Below are 25,839 nucleotides of genomic sequence, written 5' to 3'. Positions count from 1 at the left end.
TGATGATTAAACCTGTATATTCATTTATACCTGAGTTTTAAACTCATCAAACAGTATACTTAAGACTTGTGCCACATACTTAGTTGTGTCTCAGTTAAAAGAAAAAAAAAAAAAAGACTTACCAGAGAACCAGAAAGAGCTCTTGAAACTAAGCTTATGATTGCCAAAATGAAAAATTCAGTAGACAGGTTGGAAGATAAATTTCCCAGACCACAAGGACAAAGCACAGAAACACAGGATAAACACAGATTAGAAGTCTGGATGATGAACCCAGACTACCTCTAACACTTTAGTAACAGGCATGTTAGTTAGCAAATAAACCTAGAGAAATGTTTCTGATGGTAATAAATGAAATGGGAGTTAAAACAATGAAGTGGGTTTGAAAATCTGGCTAATCAACAAAAAAGTTGCTTAAGCAATTTTCAAGTTTGTAATTGATGGTGGAAGCTGGCACAACTCTTTTGGGGAGCAATAAAATGCCAAGTATCATCAGTCTTATCAGTCCTAATCTTTTGAGCAGGTAACCTCACAGCTGCAAATTTGTCCTAAGGTAATAATTCTAATTTTTAAAAATATTTATTTAGTTTTGGCTGCACTAGGTCTTAGTTGTGGTTCGTGGGCTCAGTAGTTGCCCTGTGGCATGTGGAATCTTATTTTCCCAACGAGGGATAGAATCTGAGTCCTCTGCACTGCAGGGAAGATTTTTAACCCCTGGACCACCAGGCACGTCCCAAGGTAATAATTTTAAAAGAAGACAAGTAGAGATGTTCACTGGTGTGGTTTAGTATGCTGCAAAATTATAAACCCTGATGTCCAGTAAAAGGGCAAGTGAGAAATGCATGTGTCTTATTCCTTAATTGCAAACTCAGGGAATTGTGATTAACGCACGGTACCACCAGGAGGCAGCACTCCTTTGTCCGAGGAGCGTAATTGCATCAAGGGAAGGATACCTACACCAGAGCTGAGAGGGGGCCGGAAAACGCACTCCACCCTTCGATTGGTGAAATGGAGGAGGACTGTTTCTGCTACTGGTAGTTCAGGTGCTGACATTTAGGAAGAGTCAGAGAACATCAAGTCACGCGCCCGTCCTCGCGGCTCCGCGGCGCGCCGAGGCCGGGGTCCGGGCTGCGGCTGCGCACTGCGGACCCTCTGCCGGCGCCGGGGGTCACGGCGTAGACCGCACCGGAAGCGTCCGGGCCGGCCGGCGGGAGCCGAGCGAGGACCGCGCGTGGCCCGACTGGCCCGGCTCGGCGGGGCGCACCACAGGCGGCGGCGGGGCTGGGGCGCGCAGGCGGGGCCGGGGCGGCGCGGGGGCTCGGCAAGGCTGTCCCCGCCCCGCACGCCGCTCGGCCCGGCGGCCGTGAGAGGGGAAGCCCGGGGCCCGGGCAGTCGGGCCCCTCTGGGAACGACCGGAGGGCAGACGCCCGCCTTCGCCTGCGTCGCTGCTTCCGCGCGGGCCGCTGGCCCCGGGGGTGTGAGGGCGCGCAGCGCGGCCGGCGGGGCCCAGGGCGGCGCGGAGGCCCACCGCGGACGGTAACGCGCTGGGCGGGCGCGGACGGGGCTCCGGCGGCGGCCCCGGCCGAGGTCGGCCGTGGGCGTCAGGAGTGCATACGGTGATGGTGCTTCGGTGTCGGAGGTGTCTCCGGCCTCCTCACCGGACAGTGGCCCTTGCGGTCCTGCGCCCGGCCGAGCCTCGGAGCGCCGTGGGCTGGGAGCGCCGGGAGGGGGCTGCGGGCGGCAGGCGGGCGGGCCGGCCAGTGGCCGAAGACCCGGCGGCAGGTGCCGGTCCCCCTCGGTGATCCCACTTTCTCTCCCCAGCTCTCCACCTCCTGTGGCCTGGACCCAGCCTACCAGGGCTAAAAATATTGCCCGGAGGCTCCTGAGCGGAATCAGATCGTGCTAAGTAGGGCACAACGCTGCCGAGGCGACAGAGCGTCTCAGCCCCAGGGTTGGAGGAAGGCTCTGGAGCGGCCGCTCCCGCCCCCGCTCGCCTGGCGGCTAGAGGTCTCTCTCAGCCCCGCAGGCAAGTGCGGGCCGCGGGCGGTGGTGGAGGGCGCTGATGCTCTCAAGTTGCCCCACAGCCCCGCAGCTGTGCCTAGCTTCTCCCCACCCAGGGGATCTTCGACATCCATCACCCCGGGCTTCCGAGGGGGTCCCCTCAATGCTCTGTAAGCAGAGGCTGAAAGTTGCCCACTGTCGCAATTAGAACAGGGAGAGGACTTTCTGTTAGAAACATAAGCCGTGGCTGCTGCTGCTTCTTTGTTTGGCTTTTTTTTTTTTTTTAATTCATTCTGTATTCCTGAATAAGAGAGGAGCTGTGCCAGGCAGTGTTTTTGGTGAGTACCAGTCTGATCCAAGCAGGCAGGGAGAAAGGCTTTCTTGTTAGTCTCTTGGAGCTTTGACTGTATCCTTTAAATCAAAATAGATACCAGTTTATTCCTCTGAAATTAGAGACTCATGGCCAGGGCGCCTGGACACCCGCCTCCTTTCACTGGCTGTGTCTTTCTTGTAGGAAAGCTCTGTGGGCGGCTGGTTATAACAAGAAGTTGTATGGCTAGCTCAGGAGTCACAGCTGGAAAGTTTTGTGATCCGGTTGCTTTTTAATGGCATCCACGTGGGAGAGAGTGTCACATCCACCCTGGGGACAGAGCTGCTACCATGACCAGGCAGGACTGGCCTCAAATGTGCTTAGTCTTACTAGTGCTTTCTGTATCAGCCCGGAGAATACAATCCAGGTTGGGTCCATAGCCAGTGTTAGGAGTCTGTGCTTAGAAGCTTTCTTTTCTCTTTTTAATGTATATCTCCCATATTTTAAAAAATTTTTAATTGAAGGATAATTGCTTTACAGTCTTGTTGATTTCTGCCATCACAGGAATTGTTCAGTCTCTAAGTTGTGTCCGACTCTTTGTGACCCTGTGGACTGCAGGATGGCAGGCTTCCCTGTCCTTCACTATTTCCAGGAGTTTGCTCAAACTCATGTCCATTGAGTCAGTGAGTCAACAGGAGTTAGCCATAAGTATACACATGTCACCTCCCTCTTGAACCTCCCTTCCAGCTACCTCCCCCTTCCGCCCTGCCAGGTTATCACAGAGCTCTAGAAGCTTTTGTGTCTTTGGAGTCAGGCAGATTGGTATTCCTCAGGAGCAGGAACTCATTGGGACATTTGGTGGAAAGACCACCAAGGGATTTTTGCTTGCCAGAGCTACATCTGATGTCCCTCCAGCCAGGTGTGTGTGGAAGCCAGTATGAAGCTGAAAAAGCAGGTGACTGTGTGTGGGGCTGCTATCTTCTGCGTGGCTGTCTTCTCGCTCTACCTCATGTTGGACCGAGTACAACATGATCCTGCTCGACACCAGAACGGTGGGAACTTCCCCCGGGTGAGTCAGTCCTGGCTGCTAATCTCTGCATGCGTAAATTATCCAGGATCAGGTTATTGCCCCAGCTGGAGAGTCATGGCAGCCCAGGTCAACAGGCAGATTTTTCTAGAAAGCTGTAGGCAATGATGGCAAAAAAGAAAGGAGAGAGGAAAAATGGCACTGGGTACTGCTGCTCTGTCCGCCTGAATTCTTGGCAGACATTGCTCGTGGGTTGCAGCTTTCCCTCCCACTAAGCCCCGGTGCAGTCCTTGTCAGCACGGTGCTCCAGGTAGGCAACACGATTGTCGAGAATAGGCATGGGAGGTGAAATCCTTGCCATCCATGAGCTAGAGTGAGGATACTCCCAGCCCAAGTGGGCTGCAGTCCTCAGTAGTGATTCGAACCACACCCATCACCTTCTGGCCCTTTAGGCTCCTGGTCCTGCCTTTGATTAGGGAAGGAAGGATCATAGTTAGGCCTCAGGCGGTGAGCCGCATGCAGTGATCTTCCTTGTAACATAGGGAGCCGGGGGTGACTGCTTTCTGCTTTTTTGGGGGCAGAGTCAGATATCTGTGCTGCAGAACCGCATTGAACAGCTGGAGCAGCTGTTGGAGGAGAACCATGAGATCATCAGCCACATCAAGGACTCTGTGCTAGAGCTGACAGCCAACGTGGAGGGCCCACCCGCCCTGGTGCCCTACTATGTGGCCAACGGCTCCTGGGTGGTGCCGCCAGAGCCCCGGCCCAGCTTCTTCTCCATCTCCCCTCAAGACTGCCAGTTTGCCTTGGGGGGCCGCGGCCAGAAGCCAGAGCTGCAGGTAAGAGTCAGAGCCGGCAGGGACCCCCAGTGGCTGTGGCCGGGGCCCTGAGCTGCTGTCCTCCTGCCTGGCAGATGCTGACTGTGTCAGAGGAGTTACCGTTTGACAACGTGGATGGCGGCGTGTGGAAGCAAGGCTTCGACATCTCTTACAGCCCCCGCGACTGGGACACCGAAAGCCTGCAGGTGTTCGTGGTCCCCCACTCTCACAATGACCCGGGTACGTGAGTGCCCGGCAGACCCCGGGACCAAGCAGAGAGCTTTTTCTTTTTTGTTAAATTTGTTTGTGTGGCTGCGCTGGGTCTTTGTTGCCAGGTGAGCTTTTCTCTAGGTGTGGCAAGCGTGGGCTACTGTCTAGTTGTGATGTGAGGGCTTCTCATTGTGGTGACTTCTCTTGTTGCAAAGCACAGGAGGCTCTAGAGCATCCGGGCTCAGTAGTTGCTGCTCCCACGCTCTAGGGCACAGGCTCAGGAGCTGTGGTACGTGGGCTTAGTTGTCCCGAGGCATGTGGGATCATCCTGGACCAGAGATTGAACCCATCTCTCCTGCATTGGCAGGCAGATTCTTTACCGCTGAGACACCAGAGAAGCCCTGTTTATTTTATTTTTTTAATTGGAATATAGTTGATTTACAATGTTCTGTTAGTTTCAGGTGTACCGCAAAGTGAACCATTTATACATATGTATACTCTTTCATAGATTCTTTTCTTTTATAGGTCATTTCAGAGTATTGAGTTCCCTATGCTATACAGTAGGTCCTTATTAGCTATCTATTTTATATATATAGTAGTGTGTTTATGTCAATTTATTCCTCTCCCCTCTTTCTCCTGGTAACCATAAGTTTGTTTTATATGCGTGTGGGTCTGTTTTCTGTTTTCTAAATAAATTCATTTGTACCATTTTTTTAGATTCCATATGTAAGCAGTATCATATGATATTTGTTTTTCTCAGTCTGACTTAACTTCACTCAGTATGACAGTCTTTAGGTCCATCCAAGTTGCTGCAAATGGTATTTCTTTCATTCTTTTTTATGACTAATATTCCACTGTATGTATACACCACATCCTTTTTATGCACTCCTCTGTCGACGGACATTTAGGTTGCTTCCATGTCTTGGTTAATGTAAATCGTGCTGCAGTGAACATTGGGGTGTGTGTGTCTTTTTGAATTCTGGTTTTCTCCAAGCATATGCCCAGGAGTGGGATTGCTGAATCATACAATAGTTCTATATTTAGTTTTTTTTAAGGAACTTCCGTGCTGCTCTCCATAATGGTTGTATGAGTTTATATTCCCACCAACAGTGTAGAAGGGCTCCCTTTCTCCACACCCTATCTAGCATTTGTAGACTTTTTGTTGATGGGAATTCTGACTGGTGTGAAGTGATAACTTCATTGTAGTTTTTATTTGCATTTCTTTACTAGTTAACAGTGTTGAGTACTTTTTCACATGCTTTTTGGCTGCTGTCTGTATATCTTTGGAGAAATGTCTATTGAGGTTTTCTGCCCCTTTTTTTTAATCAGGTTGTTTATTTTTTTGACATTGAGCTGCATGAGTTGTTTATTTTGGAGATTAATCCCTTGTTGGTTGATTCATTTGCAAATATTTTCTTCTGTTGGTTGTCTTTTTGTTTTGTGTATAGTTTCCTTTACTGTGCAAAAGCCTTTAAGTTTAATTAGGCCCCATTTGCTTATTTTTGTTTTTAGTTTCATTACTCTAAGAGGTGGATCAAAAAAGATGTGATTTATGTCAGAGAGTTCTGCCTACATTTTCCTCTAAGAGCTGTATATAGTATCTGGTCTTAGGTTTAGGTCTTTAATCCATTTTGAGTTTATTTTGTGTATGGTGTTAGCTAATGTTCTGATTTCATTCTTTTACATGTAGCTGTCCACTTTTCCCAGCACCACTTACTGAAGAGACTGTCTAGTCTCCATTGTATATTCTTACCCCGTTTGTCATAGGTTAGGTGACCATAGGTGTGTGGGTTTATCTGTGGGCTTTCTATCCTACTCTATTGATTTCTGGTTTTGTGCTCATACCATACTGTTTTGATTACTGTAGCTTTGTAGTGTAGTCTGACGTCAGGGAACCTGATTGCTCCAGTCCCATTTTTCTTTCTCAAGATTGCTTTGGCTTGGGTGGACTTTCTGGTGGCAAAGGTAAGGGAGGGACAGTTGGAGAAGATGGTGGCATCCTCAGGGGACCCTTTGTTGGCTCCCCCAGGCTGGCTCAAGACCTTTGACAAGTACTACACAGAACAGACCCAACACATCCTCAACAACATGGTGTCCAAGCTGCAGGAGGACCCCCGGCGGCGCTTCATCTGGGCAGAAGTCTCCTTCTTCGCCAAGTGGTGGGACAACATCAGTGCCCAAAAGAGAGCAGCAGTCCGAAGGCCAGTGCCCACTGGGGAGGCGGGAAGGCCCTCTGGGTCCTCAGATGGGTGTGAAGTCCTTTCCTGGAGCTGTGGGTGCCAGGGAGAGGCAGGAGGAGACAGAGCAGAGATGAGGTGTGATGGTAGCGGGACCAGGGACGAGGAGGCAGGAACGGATTCGAGGGTCACTAGTATTAGGAAAAATCGCAGTAGTGTGAGCCCAGGGAAGAGAAACTGTAGGGCCTGGCCCTGGAAGTGCAGACCGAGTCCAGGCAGGAACAGAGCCAGTACAGCTGGAGGTTGGCTGGGGGGAGGAGGGCGCGTGTCTATTCCCGTGGTTGGTCCTGGGTTCAGGTCAACTGGCTCAGTGAGGCCAGTGCATACAGGTCCCCTCCTCTGGTTGGCAGGACTGGGCAGAGGGTCTCTACCCCATGCTGAGTGTGCGCCCTTAACTGCAGGCTGGTGGGAAACGGGCAGCTGGAGATTGCAACAGGAGGCTGGGTGATGCCGGACGAGGCCAACTCCCACTATTTTGCATTGATTGACCAGCTCATCGAGGGCCACCAGTGGCTGGAGAAGAACCTGGGTGAGTCCGGGCTCAGGAGCCGGAGTCTGCCCCTGTCACTGGGCCAGAGGACAGCAGTGGGGCTATAAGGCCCGGGGTGGGCAGGGGATGCTTCCTTTCAAGGCTGATTGCACCAGCATGGTTGCAGGGTGATGGCAGGAGGGGCTGTGGGGCCAAGGACCCGGTGGCCAGGCCCTGGGGCATTCAGGCCTCTGACTTCTGTGCCCCTGCCCAGGTGCAACCCCGCGCTCAGGCTGGGCGGTGGACCCCTTTGGGTACAGCCCCACCATGCCTTACCTGCTGCGCCGTGCCAACCTGACCAGCATGCTGATTCAGAGGGTGCACTATGCCATCAAGAAGCACTTCGCCGCCAGCCACAGCCTGGAGTTCATGTGGAGGCAGACCTGGGGTAAGGCCAGGTAGGGTGGAGGGGGTCGCAGTGGTAGTTCTCCCGGGGGAAGGGCAGGGGTTTCAGAAATAAGATCCACCAGTCCTTCAGAGCATTGGGGTAGACCATCAGAAGTGCTAGCCTTTAGGTTAGGTGGGGGATCGCATTGATATCCCTGGCCGCTGCGGAGCCTGTCTGTCCCCTAGAGGAGCCATGGGCTCCCCTGCCCTCCCTGATCCTGACCCTGGCCAGCATGTTCTCGTAGCCTTGAGTGTAGTTCCCGCCTTTAGCTGGAGTAGTTACCTCCCCCGCCGGCTTCCCTGAGCCCAGCTCCAGGACCTGACTCTTTGGCGTGTCTTCTGTAGACTCGGACGCCAGCACAGACATCTTCTGCCACATGATGCCTTTCTACAGCTACGATGTCCCGCATACGTGTGGCCCGGATCCCAAAATCTGCTGCCAGTTTGATTTCAAGCGCTTGCCTGGTGGGCGTATCAGCTGCCCTTGGAAGGTGCCACCCCGGGCTATCACGGAGGCCAATGTGGCCGAGAGGTACTTGCTGCCAGCCCTGGACTGGGTGTGGTGGTGCCGTTCCCCCTCTGCAGACACGTCTGGGCTGTGCTGCAAGGCGGGGCTTCAGGTTCCACGTTCATCAAATGGGGGCAGGGTTGGCTGGTGAGTTCAGGCCCACAGCCCTTTCAGTGACAAATCTTTTAGTGCATTTTCCTGAAAAACCAGAGTGGCTGTAAGGAACCACCTTCTCCAGAAGGGCTTTATTTTCCCAAATGAGTGTGTTTTCCAGTGTCCTTATAAACTAATGTTGGAGCCAGTGGACTGCCTCAGAGGCAAATGATTCTCAAGTTAGTGCAGCGCCTTCCAGCCTTCAGCCTGCTGTGCCTTCATTAATCTCAGGCCTCCTGCCTTGGCTTGAAGTCCGCCAGGATCCTCAGGCTCCGTGCACCTGTAATCTCATTCAGATGCACATTCTGTCCTGCCCCACAGAAAACAAACCCATTCCCTTTGAGAAAATCCTTGGGGACCCCTAAAGGTATTGCTGAAATGGCTCCCCCAGGAAAAGGTGGGTTAAGAGAGACCTAAACAATGATTCAGCCAGAACTGGACTGGCCTTAAGAATGTAACAAGTTGAACTGGTTTTTGTGTTGCAATACTCCAGTTTCCTTGACGTCCAAGAGGTGAAACATGTGACCAAAAGCAAAAGAAAGTAGTCTTTTGTTTCTAGAATCCAAAAATCTAAATGCTGCTTTCAAGTAAAAACCTTGGGCTTTTAAGGCACACTTTTTCTTGGAGCCGCAGCTGTGATTTAAGGCCAGGCAAGGTTTACAGAGCAAGTCATGGGAGATAGTCTCATTTTCTCCTTTAAAAGCCTTACAGGGCTGATAAATTAGGGGAAGGTAGCATTTGAGGAGTCCTTAGATGGTAAAGCATCTGCCTGCAGTGTGGGAGACCCGGGTTTGATCCCTGGGTTAGGAAGATCCCCTGAAGAAGGAAATGGTAACCCACTCCAGTACTCTTGCCTGGAAAATTCCATGGATAGAGGAGCCTGGGCTACAGTCCATGGGGTCGCAAAGAGTCGGACATGACTGAGCAACTTCACTTCACTTCCTTGAGAACAAGATGGCAAAGAACAAACTGGACCAAGCACATTAGTGGCTGGTTGAACTGTGACACACACAACATGCCACTTACCAGACTTGTCTAAGAAGAGAGGCTTTAATGCGACAGGGCTCTGTTTTTCAATTGACTATATTAGTGATTGGGATGAAAAAGAAAATAACATGTTTGTATATAGTTACTACTATGTGCCAGGCACTATTTTAAGTGTTTAACAAATCTCACAATACTGTGATAGTGGGTACTGATGTCATCCTCATTTGATAGAAACTGAGGCCCAGAGAGGTTCAGTAAGTTGCCCAAGCTAGTGCATGCACAGCCGGCGTTGGTGTCACCCAGCCCGAGCCGGGGCTCTTCACTCCAGGGCCGTGCCGCATCACTGGCTGGTGCCAGAGTAAAGCTGGAGTGTCAGAGTCAGGATCCCAGAAGATCTCAAGAGGTTGAAATGTGGGCTGAATCCAACCAGATAAGATTTTTATTCGTATTAGATATAACTGTAAGGTTCAACCCTTAGCGTCCGTAAACAGGATAGGAAAGTTCAGGATGAGAAAAGGTCTGCTGGGCCGCATGCACAGAAAACATGATCCCTAACCTCAGCACCGTGGGGTGAGAGTAGGGGCTGCCCAACAGGCCTTTGTGAACACACGGCCACTCTGGCCATGCCGGGAGTGTGGCCTGCCTTCCCCTGGGCTTGCATGGTCAGTGCTGGGCCCTGCACTCTGGGATGTGGCTGATGGGCTCATCAGAGATCTGCCGGTGAGTGGGTTCCCAGCTGCTCTGTAGGAACCAGAGAGACGGAAGAGTGGGGATGGAAGAGCGGGGATTGCAGAGCCTGATGAGGAAGCCCAGGGGCACACTTGCACATCTTGATTGTCTGAGGGACCGACATGGGCATGGAGGACTTACTTGTTCTGTGCGGCGTGCAGGGTAGAACTGGGGCCAGGGAACTGAAGCCGTGCCTCGGGGAGAACTCACTAGTTGCCCAGAGAGCCCCAGGCTCCCTGGAGCTGGGTTTCCTACCCACCAGCCGAGTGAGTCCGTGACGGGTGTATGAGGGGGCGCCTCTCAGGCTGGCCCCCCTCAGGATCCGGTGATAAGGCTCCGTGTGATCCGGTTCCCCTGCCCACCCGCAGGGCAGGCCTGCTCCTGGACCAGTACAGAAAGAAGTCCCGGCTCTTCCGGAGCAACGTGCTCCTGGTGCCGCTGGGCGATGATTTCCGCTATGACAAGCCCCAGGAGTGGGACGCCCAGTTCTTCAACTACCAGCGGCTCTTCGACTTCCTCAACAGCAAGCCTGACCTCCACGTGCAGGTGTGAGGGGACACTGAGCTGGGAGGGGGCCTCGGCGGGGCTGCAGCCCAGCCGCTCCTGTGAGGTCTGCTGCTCCCCCATACCACTCCAGAGCAGGGGTGCATTCACAGTTCTTGGGTGTGTTTTTCCTTCTTTGTCACAATTCTTTCCCAGGCTCCCCAGCTTCTGTGAGGTCCAGGCTACACAGGGACTACCCTCTGCATAGACCAGATTGCTCCCCCTCACCCCCAGCTGTGGCGGGGAGCCAGAATTCCCAGAAGACTCTGGAGCTGATGGAAGGGGGTTTTGGGGTCCCCACAGGCCCAGTTTGGCACCCTCTCCGACTATTTTGACGCTCTCTACAAGAGGACAGGGGTGGAGCCGGGGGCTCGGCCTCCAGGTTTCCCCGTGCTGAGCGGGGATTTCTTCTCCTACGCTGACCGGGAGGACCACTACTGGACAGGCTATTACACCTCACGGCCTTTCTACAAGAACCTGGACCGCGTCCTGGAAGCGCATCTGCGGTGAGATGGCCCTGCTGCCAGGCTGGAGGGAGACGGGTTCAAGGAGGGGCTGGACTGGCTGAGCGGGGACACGAAGGGCATGGTGACCACGACACAGAGAAGGGGAGGAAGGGAGAGGCGTGGGGCTTGCAGAGCGAGGGTGGGCCCAGCGGAGCTGTGTGGCAGGAGGCCGACTTGTCTATCTGGGCAGGGGCGCAGAGATTCTGTACAGCCTGGCTGTGGCTCACGCCCGCCGCACTGGACTGGCCAGCCAGTTCCCGCTCTCGAACTTCGCCCTTCTGACGGATGCACGGCGCACGCTGGGGCTCTTCCAGCACCACGACGCCATCACGGGCACCGCCAAGGAGGCCGTTGTGGTGGACTATGGGGTCAGGTGGGAGCCCTCTCCTCTTCCCCATCTGCTCTATGCTGCTGCCCACCGTCCCCAATATGAGGATGCACCGAGTGGTCGGTGGGCTGGCCGGCTGGGGGCTCGCCCTGCAGGTGGGTGGACAGTCTCTCGGTGGTCACCTCTCCCCTGTTCACTCTCCTGCCTGCCCTCCCAGGCTTCTGCGCTCCCTTGTCAGCCTGAAGCAGGTCATCATTAACGCAGCTCACTACCTGGTGCTAGGGGACAAGAAGACCTACCACTTTGACCCAGAGGTGCCCTTCCTGCAGATGGTGAGCCCCGCTCCTGTGTCTGCCCGAGGGGACCTCTGGTGTGCGGGCCTGGGCCGAGAGCTGTGGTGCAAGGGCCTTGCTCTTCTTTTCCCTCCCTGTCCTGGGGTGAAAGATCCCTGCCCAGCACAGCTGCTGGTCCCCATCAGGACAGGTTAGGGTCTGGGGAGGCAAGTCTCTGAGTCAGGCTGAGCCATACAATGGTTCTTCCCTCCCCCTGACTTAATTCCAGGATGACACCCGCTTAAATCACGATGCCCTTCCAGAGCGCACAGTGATCCAGCTGGAATCCTCACCCAGGTGAGCCGGGCACAGAGGCAAAGCCCCTCCCTGGCTCTCCACCCCTCCCAGCTGCCACCACACCTCTGAGAGACTGCTGGCCTGGCCATGTTCCTGCTCCCGTTCCCCCAGAGCAGGGGCCTCCTGGGTGAGCCTGCCTTCCGCTCACAGGTACGTGGTGCTGTTCAACCCGCTGGAACAGGAGCGGCTCAGCATGGTGTCCCTGCTGGTGAGCTCACCCCGGGTGCGCGTGCTTTCAGAGGAGGGTCAGCCCCTGGCCGTGCAGGTCAGCGCGCACTGGAGCTCTGCCACCGACATGGTCCCTGACGTCTATCAGGTGAGGGGGGCTCGGCAAGTGTGGCCCCGCCACAGTCCTCTGTGCTGATCCTTGGCCTCTCCCTGGGGCCTCAGGCTGTCTCTCGACACTGGCTTCCCAACCTCCTGCTTGTAGCCTTCTTACTTCCCGTGTTGGGAACTGGCGTCTTGAGGAGAGGGGTTGCCCGGAGTTTGGTCACTCCTGGGGTTTGAGTATGTCCTTGAAAGGAAGGTGAAGTTTGCTGTAGTGTGACAGTAGGAAGGATGGCAGCTACATCGTTCCATTATTCATTAATTCAGCAGATTTTTCTTGAAATCTTATGTGTGGTTACCTTTTCATGGTTTTTCGAGTATCATTGGAGACTCATGAAAGTCTTGATGAGGGGCAGGTTGCCTCACCTGCCCTTTCAGAGGTGACAGGCGCCCCCCCGCCAGTGGGTGCAGGCTTTGCTCGGGCTCTTGGGCCAGAACCCCGGGCCCGTGTCCAAGGCCCGCACCCCTCCCGTGCCTGCAGGTGTCTCTGCCTGTCCGCCTGCCAGCACTGGGTCTTGGCGTCCTGCAGCTGCAGCAGGGCCTGGATGGGCCCCGCACGCTGCCCTCCTCCGTGCGCGTCTACCTACACGGGCGGCCGCTGTCCGTCAGCAGGAATGAGGCATTCCCTCTCCGGGTCATTGACTCGGGCACCAGTGACTTCGCCCTCAGCAACCGCTACATGCAGGTCTGGTTCTCAGGCCTTACCGGGCTCCTCAAGGTAAAGGGCCAGGGGCTGGGAGCCGGAGCGGGTCACGCGAGCTGCCTCCGGCCCGTGAGCGCTGCCACCTGACTGGCAGTGGACCTGGGAGTGGGCCGTGTCGGCCCCGAGCCGACAGCACAGGGAAGCAGGGCTGGGCTCCTTGGGGAAGTTCGTCCATGCCCTCCCAGGGGGCAGGCCTGATGTGCTGGTGTGGGGCCAGGGGTCAGGGCTGTGTTTCTTGGCAGAGTGTCCGAAGGGTGGATGAGGAGCAGGAACAGCGGGTGGACATGGAGTTCCTCGTCTATGGCACCCGCTCATCCAAAGACAAGAGCGGCGCCTACCTCTTCCTGCCCGACGGCGAGGCCAAGGTACCCTGAGGACACCCCACAAACCCCAGGGGGCCCTGGGAGGGTTCACGAGCGGCGGGCAGGAGGAGGGGCGCAGGCCTTTCTCCAGGGCATCCCCTGCCTGCCAGGGCGCCTCACCCACTGCCCCCGTCGGGGGTGGGGGTTCAAGGAGCTCCACCTGGGGCCTGGGCCCGGCTTGGCCGGGGTCTCAGCCCAGAGTCTGCTGGCAGCAAGTCCTGCTGCTTGACGGCGGCTGGCTCCTCCCTGTTTTGCTCACGTGCCGTGGATTCAGCTGCCCCCTGCTCTTTCCCCAGCCCTATGTTCCCAGGGACCCACCTGTGCTGCGTGTCACTGAAGGCCCTTTCTTCTCAGAGGTGGTTGCCTGCTACGAGCACGTTCACCAGGTGGTCCGGCTGTATAACCTGCCAGGTGAGCGCTGCAGATGGGGAGCACGGGGAGGAGGGTGTGGGCTCCGTGGGCTGTGGCACTCTCTTGCTCCTGCCTGCTGTCTGTGTCTGTTCACACATCTGTCCCCAGAAAGCATGTTGTTTGAGCAGGCATGTTGGTTAGCCTTTGTGGAGTTGAGCTTGGCCGGAAGTGCTGGGACTCACCTGGGGCACCCTCTCTGGCTGTGGCTCCCTCCACTCAGCCTCTCTCTGTCCTGCACCCAGGGGTGGAGGGGCTGTCCCTGGATGTGTCGTCCTTGGTGGACATCCGGGACTACGTCAATAAGGAGCTGGCCCTGCGCATTCGCACGGACATCGACAGCCAGGGCGCCTTCTTCACAGACCTCAATGGCTTTCAGGTGACGCCTCAGGCCCGGGGCCCAGAGACCCCGTGGAGCACAGGGCTTGACAGTTTACTGCCTGTATCACAGGCCTGGCGGTGATCTGCTCTGATAGAGGAGGAGGAATCGGAGACTGATGGGGGCCCAGAGGGGGCCGGGACGCCCCTGATCGGCCAGCCTTGCCCACAGGTGCAGCCCCGACGGTATCTGAAGAAGCTGCCCCTGCAGGCCAACTTCTACCCCATGCCCGTCATGGCCTACCTCCAGGACGCTCAGAACCGCCTCACGCTGCACACGGCCCAGGCCCTGGGCGTCTCCAGCCTGCACGATGGTGAGTGGGGAGCAGGCGCTGTGTGTGTGTGGTGGGGGAGGTGTAGAGGGCAAGCTTGAGAAGCCCATCCCTGCCCCCGAGGCCTGTCCCCTCGTGGGCCTCTCCCTCTCTGTCGGCCCCAGGCCCAGTGGGAGATGACAGGAAGGCTGCCGCCCGCTGTCGCCCCCTCTCCTTGGTGCCGGCAGCTGTGGGGGTGCCGGCAGCTGTGGGGGTGACGGGAGGGGGTGGCTTGTTGGATCCCCTCCAGAAACAGCGGGCATTGAGGGGGATCGGCAGCTGAGGTGGGTGTGCGCCTTCTCCTGGGAGGGACAGGGTAGGGACAGGCGGAACAGTGTCTTCAGGGTTAGGATGAATTATCCAGCAAAAGAGAAAAATACGTCCTGCCTTCCGTCATTAAAAGACAATGACCAAAAGAACAGAGAAGGACGGTCTTGAGAATCAAAAGGAGGGCCTGAGAGGACTGACCTGGAGCCGCCACACGGGGCCAGCCCACGTGGCTCCTATGTCCTCGGGGTGCAGTGAACAGTTGGCACTTGCTGCCTTCTGAGGCCGTCAGGCTGTCCGTCTTTGGGCGGGAACGCTTGTGCAGGGGCTGAGCCAAGGGTGCCCGATCCAGGCTCCGTGGGGCCAGCAGCGAGCACAGTGGGGACCTGACCACCCTGCTGGAAGGCCGGTGCCTCTGCTGCCTCTTTGCCCACGGTCACCCCGGCTGTAAGGCTCCTCACTCACCCGACTGTCCCACCTCGGTCCCGCTGCCCTTTCGGAAAACAGTGCGTTCATGGTGGCAGTTTACATGCAAGGGATCCGTTTTAGGATTGGGGGTGTCTTTCTGTGGTTGCTCAGGGTAAAAACCAAGGAGGTACAGAAATCAGGGTCTGGGCAAGGGATACGGGAGGGTGGGTAGAGCTCTCTGTATGGGCTCCCTTCGAGAGAGTCTTGAAAAAAAAGGTGCTGGAAAAAAATCCTCGTTCCAACATATGTACGCTTTGAGCCCCTCCCCCAGGCATATTTTTAAAGGAAAGGAGAGGTGATCACCTGCTGTTTGACTGTCCTCTCGCTCCCTCCTTTTGACGGATGTGGTGGGCAGAGTTGGCGTCTGTCCTGCATAGAACCACGGCAGGAGGCATGTGTTCTACTCACAGCAAAGTCTGCCCAATCTGACAAAGCCTGGCCTGGGTCAGGGCCTCTGCAGCAGCTTCCCATGGCGGTTGACAGGGTTTTGTGGTTGCTGCTTACTTTGTTGCATGTAGGCAGCCCAGAGACGGGTCCCTGCCTGGGCACCCAGACTTGCCCTGCTCCTGAGCCTTGGAACACACATGGGCAGTGAGCCTCCAGGTCACAGCCCTTCCCTCGGCCCCTTCCAGCGCCCAGTTTCTTGGCTGCTTTGTTCCCTGAGTGACTCGCCTTCCAGCTGGGCTTTCCCCTCGGGCCTTGGGTGGGCTGCTTCCAGAGGCTAGCATCTGTTTGGGGCCGAGGGAGGCAGGCTGGGGGCTCACAGTGAACTCCCCCAGGCCAGCTAGAGGTGATCTTGGACCGGAGACTGATGCAGGACGACAACCGGGGCCTCGGCCAGGGGCTCAAGGACAACAAGAGAACCTGCAACCACTTCCGCCTCCTGTTGGAACGGCGAACCCTGGGCAGGGAGGTGAGTTCTGGGCCTCCCCCCCGGGAGCCAGGTCAGGCTAGGCCCGCGGGTGGCCCTGGGTCCCAGCCCCAGCCTGGGAGCCTCCTCGCGGCGGGCAGGTGTAGCCAGAGTAGGGCCTGATCCCGGGGTGGTGGGAAGTGAGTCTGACGCTCTGCTGCTCCATCTCACGCAGCCCGGTGCCTCCCTCTCCACAGCTCGCTGTTGTCTGCCTTCTCATGCTCATCCCTTACTCCCCACCCGCCCTGTGTCCTCTTCCCCTCTCTGCTGCTGCCCCAGTCATCTCACGGCTTTCTTTGCCCCCACCAGCCTGGCTTTTTCTCCAAACTGGCAGCCATGTTTAGGGGCTTGATCTTTCACAGCAGCAGGAACAGGAACCGAGAGGTAAGGGCCAGTGACGGGTGTCAAACTAGCTTTAGTGATGTGTAGCTGGAGTTGGAGTCCCTGGTGGCAGAGCCTGCTGCCCGATCCCCCGTCTGGGGCTTGGTCACTCACTCGTCAAATAGCTGCTGGGTTCTCACTGTGCTGTGAGGGCTGAGAGGGCGGCAGATGCATACGATGCTGACTCTGCGCTCTAGGAATTGACTCGTGAGTAGGGGTGGGGGATGAGCTGTGTGTGCAAATTAAAAGTAGAAAATGGGTATGTCCACGGGTCCTGAGGAATGAGAGAACATAGTGGAATCTAGGACAGCTTTCTGGAGGAGGTGTCATCCATGAGCGTCTTTGATGAGCGGGGGTCTGCCCTACACATTTGAACCAAGGCACGGGGTGGGAGGCAAGAAAGAATGTGAAGGGTAAGAGCCGTGAATTCACTCAGTTGGACCAGAGCCACCTTTCCGGTGTGACAGCCACTAGCCATGTGTGACCATTTAGATGTATTTAAAACTAAATATAATAACAGGTTCAGTTCTTCTTTCAAACTAGTCATATTCCAAGTGGCTCAGTGGCCACAGATAGTTGGTAGCTGCTGTCCTAGTGCAGATGTAGTGTATTTCCACAATTTCAGAAAGTTCTAGTGGCCAGTGTGGGCTGCCAGGGAGGGTGGTTGGGGGCAGACAAAATGGGCCTGGAGTGCCTGGCGAAGACTTTGGACTTCCTCCTGGAGGCCAGTGAGGCACCTGAGCTGAAGGAATGCTGTTAGGACTCTGCTGTAGGCATATCACTCCCACAGAGGGGACCCGGTGGGTCTTCAGGGGTGACTGCTTCAAGGATGTTCAAGCAGGAAGCAGTGTTGGTGGCTTGAACTGAGCCCTGGGAGGGAGAAACTGGAGGTGGACATGGGGACCCTGCCAAGGGGAATGGAGATTGTCTCTGAGGGAAGGATGAGATTTGGACAACAGGGAGAAGATGCTAAGAACGTAAATCTAGAACGTGGAGGAGTAGCTGCCACGGAGGAAAGCTGAGCTCAGGCCTGTGAGTGTGACATCCCTGTCAGCTGACCAAGGGGTGCAGACTGCTGGGCTCAAGCATCAGGGCACGTCGAGCTTGAAACGGGTTGCCCCAGAGGCTTTCTCTGTCAGAGGCCCAGCCTCCGTGGTGAAGCGTCCATCTGTCTGTCTTCCCTTCTCCCTACTCTGAGAGTCTACATGGTAGGAGACATTGCTGACAGAAGCACGAGGAAGCAAAAAGCCCCCAGAGTTAGAGGTGCGGTGGCCTAGTGAGGTCACCTGTCCTAAGCTGTGTGAGGCAGGAAGTGACTGCACTTGAAGGGTTCTGGAGTCAGGCACCCCGTGTACCCGGACACGTCAGGGATGCTCTCTGCACAGGAGCCGACAGGCTGAGCTTCATCCTCCCGCTCCCCTGGTGCCACATCCTCAGCCAGACCTCGGCCCGTCTTGCAGGTCCGCGAAGGCCCCTCTACAAGCTACCCGTCCCTCCTCAGCCACCTGACGTCCATGTACCTGAACACCCCTGTGCTCGCCCTGCCCATGGCCAGGAGGCAGGCCCCTGGCCCCGCTTTGCGCTCTTTTCACCCTCTGGCCTCCTCACTGCCCTGTGACTTCCACCTGCTCAACCTGCGGACGCTCCAGGCCGAGGTGAGTGTCCGGTTCAGCGCTGGATCTCCTGAGCGGACCTTGCCTCTCCTCACCCAGACTCCTCTCCATCCAACCCTGCCTTCCTGGCAGTGATGCTGCCACACCTGTGAGCCCCGCAGAGCCCCATCCCCGCCCCCACACCCACACGTGCACACCCACACACGCGCACACACACACACGCGCGCGCGCACACACACACACACATGTGCTACCCTGTGTGTTTGTCTCCAGGAGGATGGCTTGCCCTCGGCAGAAACCGCGCTCCTCTTACACCGCAAGGGTTTTGACTGTGGCCTTGAGGCCAAGAACTTGGGTTTCAACTGCACCACAAGCCAAGGCAAGGTGAGTGGGGCCAGTGTGGGAGGGGAGCAGAGGGCAGGGAAACAGAGCACCAGGAATAGCGGGCAGAGAGCTTGGTGAGGCGGGCAGCCAGTGGGGAGGTGGGCAGGGTTACTCTAGGACTTCATGGAGAGAAGGGGAAGAAGCTGGTGATGTGTTTTCAAAGCCTCTGAGGCCTGGCAGGGGCCGGTTCCAGACGAGGTGTCCAGGTAGAGAACTTTGGTTCCACGTGTATGAGCCTGCGTTAAGCAAACAGAAAGACCAGGAGTTAAAAACCAAAAGCCATCATACTCTAGTCATTGTTTAAGCCAGCAAAGACTAGCACTGATCAATGTGTCTGTGTGCTGGTGCCAGTGACTCAGACGTAAATCAAGACATGGTCCCTGCTGGCAGTCCCCTGGCAGTCCAGTGGTTAGGTCTCAGCATTTTCCCTCTTGTGGGCCAGGTTCAACCCCTGGTTGGGAAACTAAGATCCTGCAAAGCCTCGCACGGTGTGGAAAGAAAAAGAAAAGATGGTCCCCGTTGTCAGAAACCTCCCGGCTCAGTGCAGCGGTTCCTGCCCTGAGTCCATAGAGGGGTTCCAGCGCTCCGCAGACGGACTGCGCGTGTAGGCGCTTGCTGTGTGTGGGGGCCCGTGCTGACGTGAGGTTCACCCAGGTCACGTAGAGGAGGAGCAGCAGCACATGGCGGGTCAGCACCCCGCACTGCCCTGTGCCTTCTCCCTCCGCACAGGTGGCCCTGGGGAGCCTCTTCCATGGCCTGGACGTGGTTTTCCTGCAGCCAACCTCCTTGACCCTGCTGTACCCTCTGGCCTCGCCCTCCAATAGCACTGACGTCTACGTGGAGCCCATGGAGATCGCCACCTTCCGCCTCCGCTTGGGCTAGATCTCCTTGTGGCCTGAAAGGAAGATTCATCCACGGAGACTGGCCTCTTCACACGAGATCGGGTTGGACAAGCCACACCCGGTATCCTGTCCCGATCTACCTCTCAGAACCATGACAGACTGGGCTCTGCCCTCATTTTCCCTTTATCGTTGCGTCTGTGCAGGGGGGCAGCCCACAGGCCCAGTGTTGGGTGGATAGGTAGGGCAGCGCCGTTGAGATGCAGCAGCGAAGGCCCTTGCTAAGAGGGGGCAGTGCTAGCCTCTGCTTTGGGGTGTGCGTGTCCACTTCATGGGGCACCGGCTCAGGCATCCACCCTGTTCCGCGAATGGGATGGAGGAGAAGCAGGGGAGGCTGAGTGGGCCACAGCCCGGCGTAGGGCTCACAGTGGGCGACAGCTGACTCTAGGGGAGTCCCGTAGTTGTGTAAGGACACATGTCCTGATGTGACAAGCAGGAGCAGAGCAACACCAGGAGGAGGGGGCTGGGTACCGAGGGTTAGCCGTGGGGTGGAGGAGTAGAAGGAATGGCTGTTTGTGTGACAGCTCCTTTCGGAAGTGCTCCCTGACCCGCATGCCCTGGCCAGGGGCTGCCGTGTGGCAGGAAGGACTCATGACTGCCGTGGCCGCAGGGCATAGGACACTTCAGGTACCAAAACCCCCGTCTCAGACTGGGCACTGGGTCTGCGTGTTGATTTGTGGGGTGAGGGAGGGCACCCTGCTTGACTCCTCTGGTTCCTGCACGCTGTCCACCACTCTCCCCAGGAGCCGCTTCCTATCACAGGGGCGTTTGATCCGGCACATTTCCTTTCCCTGGAAAGAAAGTGAAGCTTCCAACTTGAGAAGGCTTCCAACATCATCCTTGCAGGCCTGAAGCTTCTCCTTGCACATCCTTCTACAGAAGTCTTTGTGGGGAACTAGGGAGACATAGACTAAATTAGGAGGCACTGTGGCTGCTCGTCAGCCTTCATTGCAGCTTCGATTATTAGAGAAAAATTTATCATAGTCTCTATAGACGCTGAAACAACATTTGGTAAAATTTAAAATCTATTCCTTATTAAACAATATTTGGTAAAATTTAAAATCCATCCCTTGTTAAACTCTTAGTGAGTTAAAGATTAGGAAGAAACATCCTAACCTAGATAAAGGTGTCTCCATCTGAAACCCGTAGTCAGTGGCATTCTAAAGAGCCAACCACGACAGACATTCCCAGTAAAGTCAGAGATTCACCAAGGCCATACAGTTATTTAGCTGTGTTCTGGCACTACTAACCCCTGCAGTGTGGCAGATGAGACGGGTGAGCAAAAGTTTCAAAACATCCATCCAATACAATCCAAGAGGATCAACTCAAGATCTATTAAGAGCATTCTGTATGTCGACTCAAACGATGCATGTTACAGTTCTGTAAAGATTCTCGTTCTCTGCAAATCGTCCTATAAATTCAGTGTATTCCAGTGAGATTGGATATTTTTTGGAATTTGACAGGTTCCAAAATTGTCAACATCTGTTGGATCATAGAAAAAGCAAGAGAATTCAAAAAAAAATATGCTTCATTGACTACGCTAAAACCTTTGTGTGAATCACAAACTGTGGAAAATTCTTAAAGAGATAGGAATGCCAGGCCACCTTACCTGCCTCCTAAGAAACCTGTATGTAGGTCAAGAAACAACAGTTAGAACCAGACATAGAACAATGGACTGGTTCAAAAATGGGTATATATTGTTACCCTGCTTATTTAACTTATATGCAGAGTACATCATGCAAAATGCTGGGCTGAAGGGAGCACAAGCTGGAATCAAGATTACCGGGAGAAATGTCAGTAACCTCAGATATGCAGATGACACCACCCTTATGGCAGAAAGGGAAGAGGAACTAAAGAGCCTGTTGACAAAGGTGAAAGAGGAGAGCCAGAAAAAGCTGGCTTAAAATTCAGCATTCAGAAAACTAATCATGGCATCCAGCCCCATTGCGTCATGGCAAATAGATGGGGAAACAATGGAAACAGTGACAGACTTTATTTTCTTGGGCTCCAAAATCACTGTGGATGATGACTGCAGCCATAAAATTAAAAGATGCTTGCTTCTTGGAAGAAAAGCTATGACAAACCTAGACAGCGTTTTAAAAAGCAGAAACATTACTTTGCTGACAAAGGTCCGTGTAGTCAAAGCTATGGTTTTTCCAGCAGTCATTTATGAATTGTGAGAGTTGGATCATAAAGAAGGCTAAGCGCTGAAGAATTGATGCTTTTGAACTGTGATGTTGGAGAAAACTCTTGAGAGTTCCTTGGACAGCAGGGAGATCAAACCAGTCAATCCTAAAGGAAATCAACCCTGAATATTCTTTGGAAGGACTGATGCTGAAGCTCCAATACTTTGGCCACCTGATGTGAAGAGCTGATTCATTGGAAAAGACCCTGATGCTGGGAAAGATTGAAGGCAGGAGGAGAAGGGGATGACAGGTTGAGATGGTTGAATGGTATCACTGATTCAGTGGACATGAGTTTGAGCAAGCTCTGGAAGATGGCAAAGGACAGGGAAGCCTGGTATCCTGCAGTCCATGGGGTCACAAAGAGTCAGATATGACTTAGCGACTGAATGACAACAGCGTTCATTTGGAAGAGTAAATGTGTGAGACTACTAAGAAAATTCTGAATGAGCAGAGGGTGGGTGGGGCAGTCGTGCTGGGTAAAAGGCACTAGATTTCCCAGGGCGCTTTGGGGTGGGATCAGACTGCTGGAATCAAAGGGAGAGCCCAGCATCAGACCCAGGTGTGAGGGACTCAGTACAGGACACAGGAGTATTTTAAGTGGGAAAAAGATGGATTATTTAATAAAGACTACGATAACTGCCTATCTATTAAAACAAGAGCTCTCTACCTCACAGATTCCACAAAAAGTAGCTCCAGAGGGAAAAAACAAAAAATTGAACTCCAGAATTACTGAGGAAAATATAGGATATTTTTGTATTCCAGTGTGGAAAGGTCTTTTCTGAACAGGACAGAAAACTTAAAAGCTATAGTAAGGGAGAAGATAAATAGATTTTACTGCCAAAAATATGTGTAAAGTTTGTTTATGATGGAAACCACCAAGATTAAAACACAAATTTCTGGGAGAAAATATTTGCAGCACATTGGTGTGTATGATCACGTCAGGAGAATAACTTGCTTTGGGCTCCTTAGAGCAAGTCATGGGGCCTACTGAGCAGTGGCCAGCTGAATTTTTCTGGGTCACCCAGGGTCATTGCTGCCAGGCCAGGACATGCGGCATCCTGTCTGTGTCACGGGGAAAGAATGAAGGTTATCAGAGAATGTGACACATTCTCTGTCACACAAAGAATGAAGTGCTGAGCACAGTGCCTGGTACATTTAATATAAGAGCTCAGTAAATATGAGCTACAATCATGTTCAGTAAGGATGCTAAGCAATTACATTATAGCTGGTGTTATTTACTAGTATAACTTGTAATCCAGTTTTAAGGGAGAACCTGTGAACCCCCTAGGAAATTAGTAAAATAAAGGCTGTTCTCTTTGGAGGTATTAGATGTGCAAAGAGGTTATTCATCTGCCAGGAACTGAAGTGTTCATTCCTACATACTGGCCTCTTAGAACCGCATAAGGCAGCATTGCTCAAGGTGTGGTCCACAATCACCAGAATTACTCATTGAAAGTCTAGCTGCCCGGCCTGTGCTGGCCGGGGCTGCTCCTTCGGCCGGCACACTGGAGGGGCGTCTGTGCAGCAGAGCCATGGGTCCCCAAGACTGACTGGTGATGAGAACAAGAAATAAAACCCTCCCCCAGCGCACAGGAGGAGAAACAGATTCCTTGGCACAGCCTGTTGAACCAATCTCTGGGAGGAGGGAGCCAAGAATCCACACTTAAAACAAGCTCCCAGGTGAGTCTGCTGCACTTATAATTTGAAAAAGGGCCTACTATTTTAAGGCTAGCAGTAACCCTTTCCCATGGAGCTCTGGCCCTCAGGCCTCACAATTCTGAGGGTTACATCAAAACCAGAACCAGATCCCTAATGTATACTTGAGGAAGTGTTTGCAGTTCAGGAAGGTGGATTACTTGTGCTTGATTGAAATTTTTTTAATATACTTTTCAGCTTCTATTTCTTAAAGGCTACTAAATTTTACACATACTTTGATCCCATTTGTTTAAAGTATTACTGCTGTATGGACTCATAACTGTACCAACTTCGTTCTGACAGATTTCCCTTTATGGTATGTGGTAGAAAAAAATGATGCCTCTTTTGCCCTTTGTAGAAGAATGCACATTTCCAGTTCAGAAATACTCAAAATATGTATGTAAGTAATCCAGTTTATAAAATGTGATGTTGAGAATACAACAGCCTTGTTAGAAACCATGGGATTAAGAGTTGGTCTCTTTCCTAGGTTAGATCAATACCTGGACTTTCCTCATGGTCCAGTGGTTAAAACTTGTGCCTCCACTGCAGGGGGTGCAGGTTTGATCCCTGGTCAGGGAGCTAAGATCCCGTGTGCCATGTAGCATGATGCGGGGAAAAAAAGATCAATGCCTGGAATTAAGAATGTAAGTGCATTAACCTATAAATCATACTCTGGAATTGGAAAGGACTTAGAGATCATTGTGTCAATATAATTTGATAACCTAATGTTTAACTTCTAATTAATATTTCTCAGTGTTTAATTTTTTAAAAAAAATCAACCAGGGGCCTTAGGAGTAAGGGAGAATTTGAGAGGAAAGAGAGCCCTGGGGGCAGATACCGTTTGCCCATGAGCGAGTGCCTGCAGGATCCTCTGTTAAGGAACATGGAATTTCTCTTCAATTACAAACACATATGGTGTCCCAGAAAGGCATGTAGAGCTCATTTAGTCCAACCCTCTCATTTTACAAATAAGCTGAGACCCACAGAGGTTACATGAACTCCCCCATGTCAGTGGCACAGCCAGTTTAGCGTTCTTTCCACTATACAATATCGATACCAGGCTATTGCACAAATCCGTTTTCAGTGAAATAAAACACATTAAAAAAAAAACACACACACAGAACCAGGACATGAGAGAAACAACGTCAACCACTGGCAATGGATAGGATTCTGTTCCTCTCTGCAACTCTCTACCCATGGAGAGCCATTTTGTGTCCAGGAAGAACGGAGGGCTATGTGGCCAGCTGGAACCATGAAGAGAACAACTGACTTACTGGGCCCCCCCTGTGCAGGGTGGGCAGGCCACACTGTACTCTGATTCAGTTTGCCTAGGGGATGAGTATAACCTGTGTGGAGAGACTGACATCCTTACCCTGAAATTGACCTGTGTACCACACTGTCACCATGTTTAACTAATGATGTTCATGCACTCAGAGGAAGGAAATCATAGTGTGAGTGGTAGGAATGAGGCTTCCCATCCAAAAGAGAGATTTTTGAACTAAATTTTTGCTTTTCCCTAACAAAAAAATGTGTACAAAGAACAAATACTTCAAGGAGCAATTCTTACAGGAAAAAAAAAAAAAAAAAAAAAACATGATAGAGGACAGACTAGATCCTTCACATCAAACCTCAGTTTTACTTAGGGTCAGAGGGAAATTGATCGTTAACAGTTGCCAGGACCAAGTGATTCTGCCAAGAGTGTCCATCCATTTTTGGCTCCTGACTTAGACATTGCTCAGTTCAGTTCAGTCTACTCAAAGTCATGTCCATCGAGTTGGTGATGCCATCCAGCCATCTCATCCTCTGTCATCCCCTTCTCCTCCTGGCCCCAATCCCTCCCAACATCAGGGTCTTTTCCAATGAGTCAACTCTTCGCATCAGGTGGCCCAAGTATTGGAGTTTCAGCTTCAGCATCAGTCCTTTCAATGAACACCCAGGACTGATCTCCTTCAGGATGGACTGGTTGGATCTCCTTGCAGTCCAAGGGACTCTCAAGAGTCTTCTCCAACACCACAGTTCAAAAGCATCAATTTTTTGGCACTCAGCTTTCTTCACAATCCAACTCTCACATCCATACATGACCACTGGAAAACCATAGCCTTGACTAGACGGACCTTTGTTGGCAAAGTAATGTCTCTGCTTTTTAATATGCTATCTAGGTTGGCCATAACCTTCCTTCCAAGGAGCAAGCATCTTTTAATTTCATGACTGCAATCACCATCTGCTAGACATTGCTAGTTGAGAACAAACCTGAACTGAAAGAACTCTGAAATTAGGAGTAGGCACGGGAAACAGTGAGAGGCTTTATTTTTTGGGGCTCCAAAATCACTGCAGATTCTGACTGCAGCCATGAAATTAAAAGACGCTTGCTCCTTGGAAGGAAAGTTATGACCAACCTAGACTGCATATTAAAAAGCAGAGACATTACTTGGCCAACAAAGGTTCATATAGTCAAAGCTATGGTTTTTCCAGTAGTCCTGTATAAATGTGAGAGACCATAAAGAAGGCTGAGCGCCCAAGAATTGATGCTTTCCAACAGTGTTGTTGGAGAAGACTCGAGAGTCCCTTGGACTGCAAGGAGATCAAACCAGTCAATCCTAAAGGAAATCAATCCTGAATATTCATTGGAAGGACCGATGTTGAAGGTG

At 53.1% G+C, this 25,839-nt stretch overlaps 1 protein-coding gene across 8 annotated transcripts; it reads left to right on the top strand.

Moving 5' to 3' along the window:
• Nucleotides 1–929: 929 nt before the first annotated feature.
• On the top strand, nucleotides 930–20,372 carry MAN2A2 (mannosidase alpha class 2A member 2). 8 transcript variants are annotated; one of them, XM_043921399.1, is made up of 25 exons: nucleotides 1,166–1,533; nucleotides 1,819–2,023; nucleotides 3,224–3,377; nucleotides 3,917–4,174; nucleotides 4,249–4,393; nucleotides 6,393–6,564; nucleotides 7,002–7,129; nucleotides 7,344–7,517; nucleotides 7,862–8,048; nucleotides 10,262–10,439; nucleotides 10,740–10,942; nucleotides 11,133–11,315; nucleotides 11,488–11,602; nucleotides 11,832–11,899; nucleotides 12,050–12,215; nucleotides 12,708–12,944; nucleotides 13,172–13,294; nucleotides 13,588–13,702; nucleotides 13,945–14,078; nucleotides 14,250–14,391; nucleotides 15,903–16,036; nucleotides 16,343–16,417; nucleotides 17,875–18,069; nucleotides 18,301–18,411; nucleotides 19,141–20,372. In XM_043921399.1, exons 3-25 carry the CDS (start codon nucleotides 3,246–3,248, stop codon nucleotides 19,291–19,293), a joined length of 3,528 nt encoding a protein of 1,175 aa, XP_043777334.1. In that variant the 5' UTR covers nucleotides 1,166–1,533; nucleotides 1,819–2,023; nucleotides 3,224–3,245; the 3' UTR covers nucleotides 19,294–20,372. The 8 variants fall into 8 exon arrangements, with proteins under 8 accessions (XP_043777329.1, XP_043777334.1, XP_043777333.1 ...); XM_043921394.1 differs by lacking the exons at nucleotides 1,166–1,533; nucleotides 16,343–16,417 and adding an exon at nucleotides 930–1,040; XM_043921396.1 differs by lacking the exon at nucleotides 16,343–16,417 and having other exon boundaries at nucleotides 1,168–1,533; nucleotides 19,236–20,372.
• The last annotated feature ends 5,467 nt before the right edge of the window (nucleotides 20,373–25,839 follow it).

Source organism: Cervus elaphus, chromosome 13 (genome assembly GCF_910594005.1).
Source record: "Cervus elaphus chromosome 13, mCerEla1.1, whole genome shotgun sequence".
Classification (NCBI taxonomy): Eukaryota; Metazoa; Chordata; class Mammalia; order Artiodactyla; family Cervidae; genus Cervus; species Cervus elaphus.
This window is presented reverse-complemented; position numbering and strand designations above follow the sequence as displayed.

Bases quoted from the DNA above. Each gene is read 5' to 3' on its own strand.
- MAN2A2 (XM_043921399.1), top strand. From the start codon at position 3,246: ATGAAGCTGAAAAAGCAGGTGACTGTGTGTGGGGCTGCTATCTTCTGC. The intron at 14,079-14,249 runs GTGACGCCTCAG...CCTTGCCCACAG, and splicing joins CAGACCTCAATGGCTTTCAG to GTGCAGCCCCGACGGTATCT. The intron at 14,392-15,902 runs GTGAGTGGGGAG...GAACTCCCCCAG, and splicing joins CGTCTCCAGCCTGCACGATG to GCCAGCTAGAGGTGATCTTG.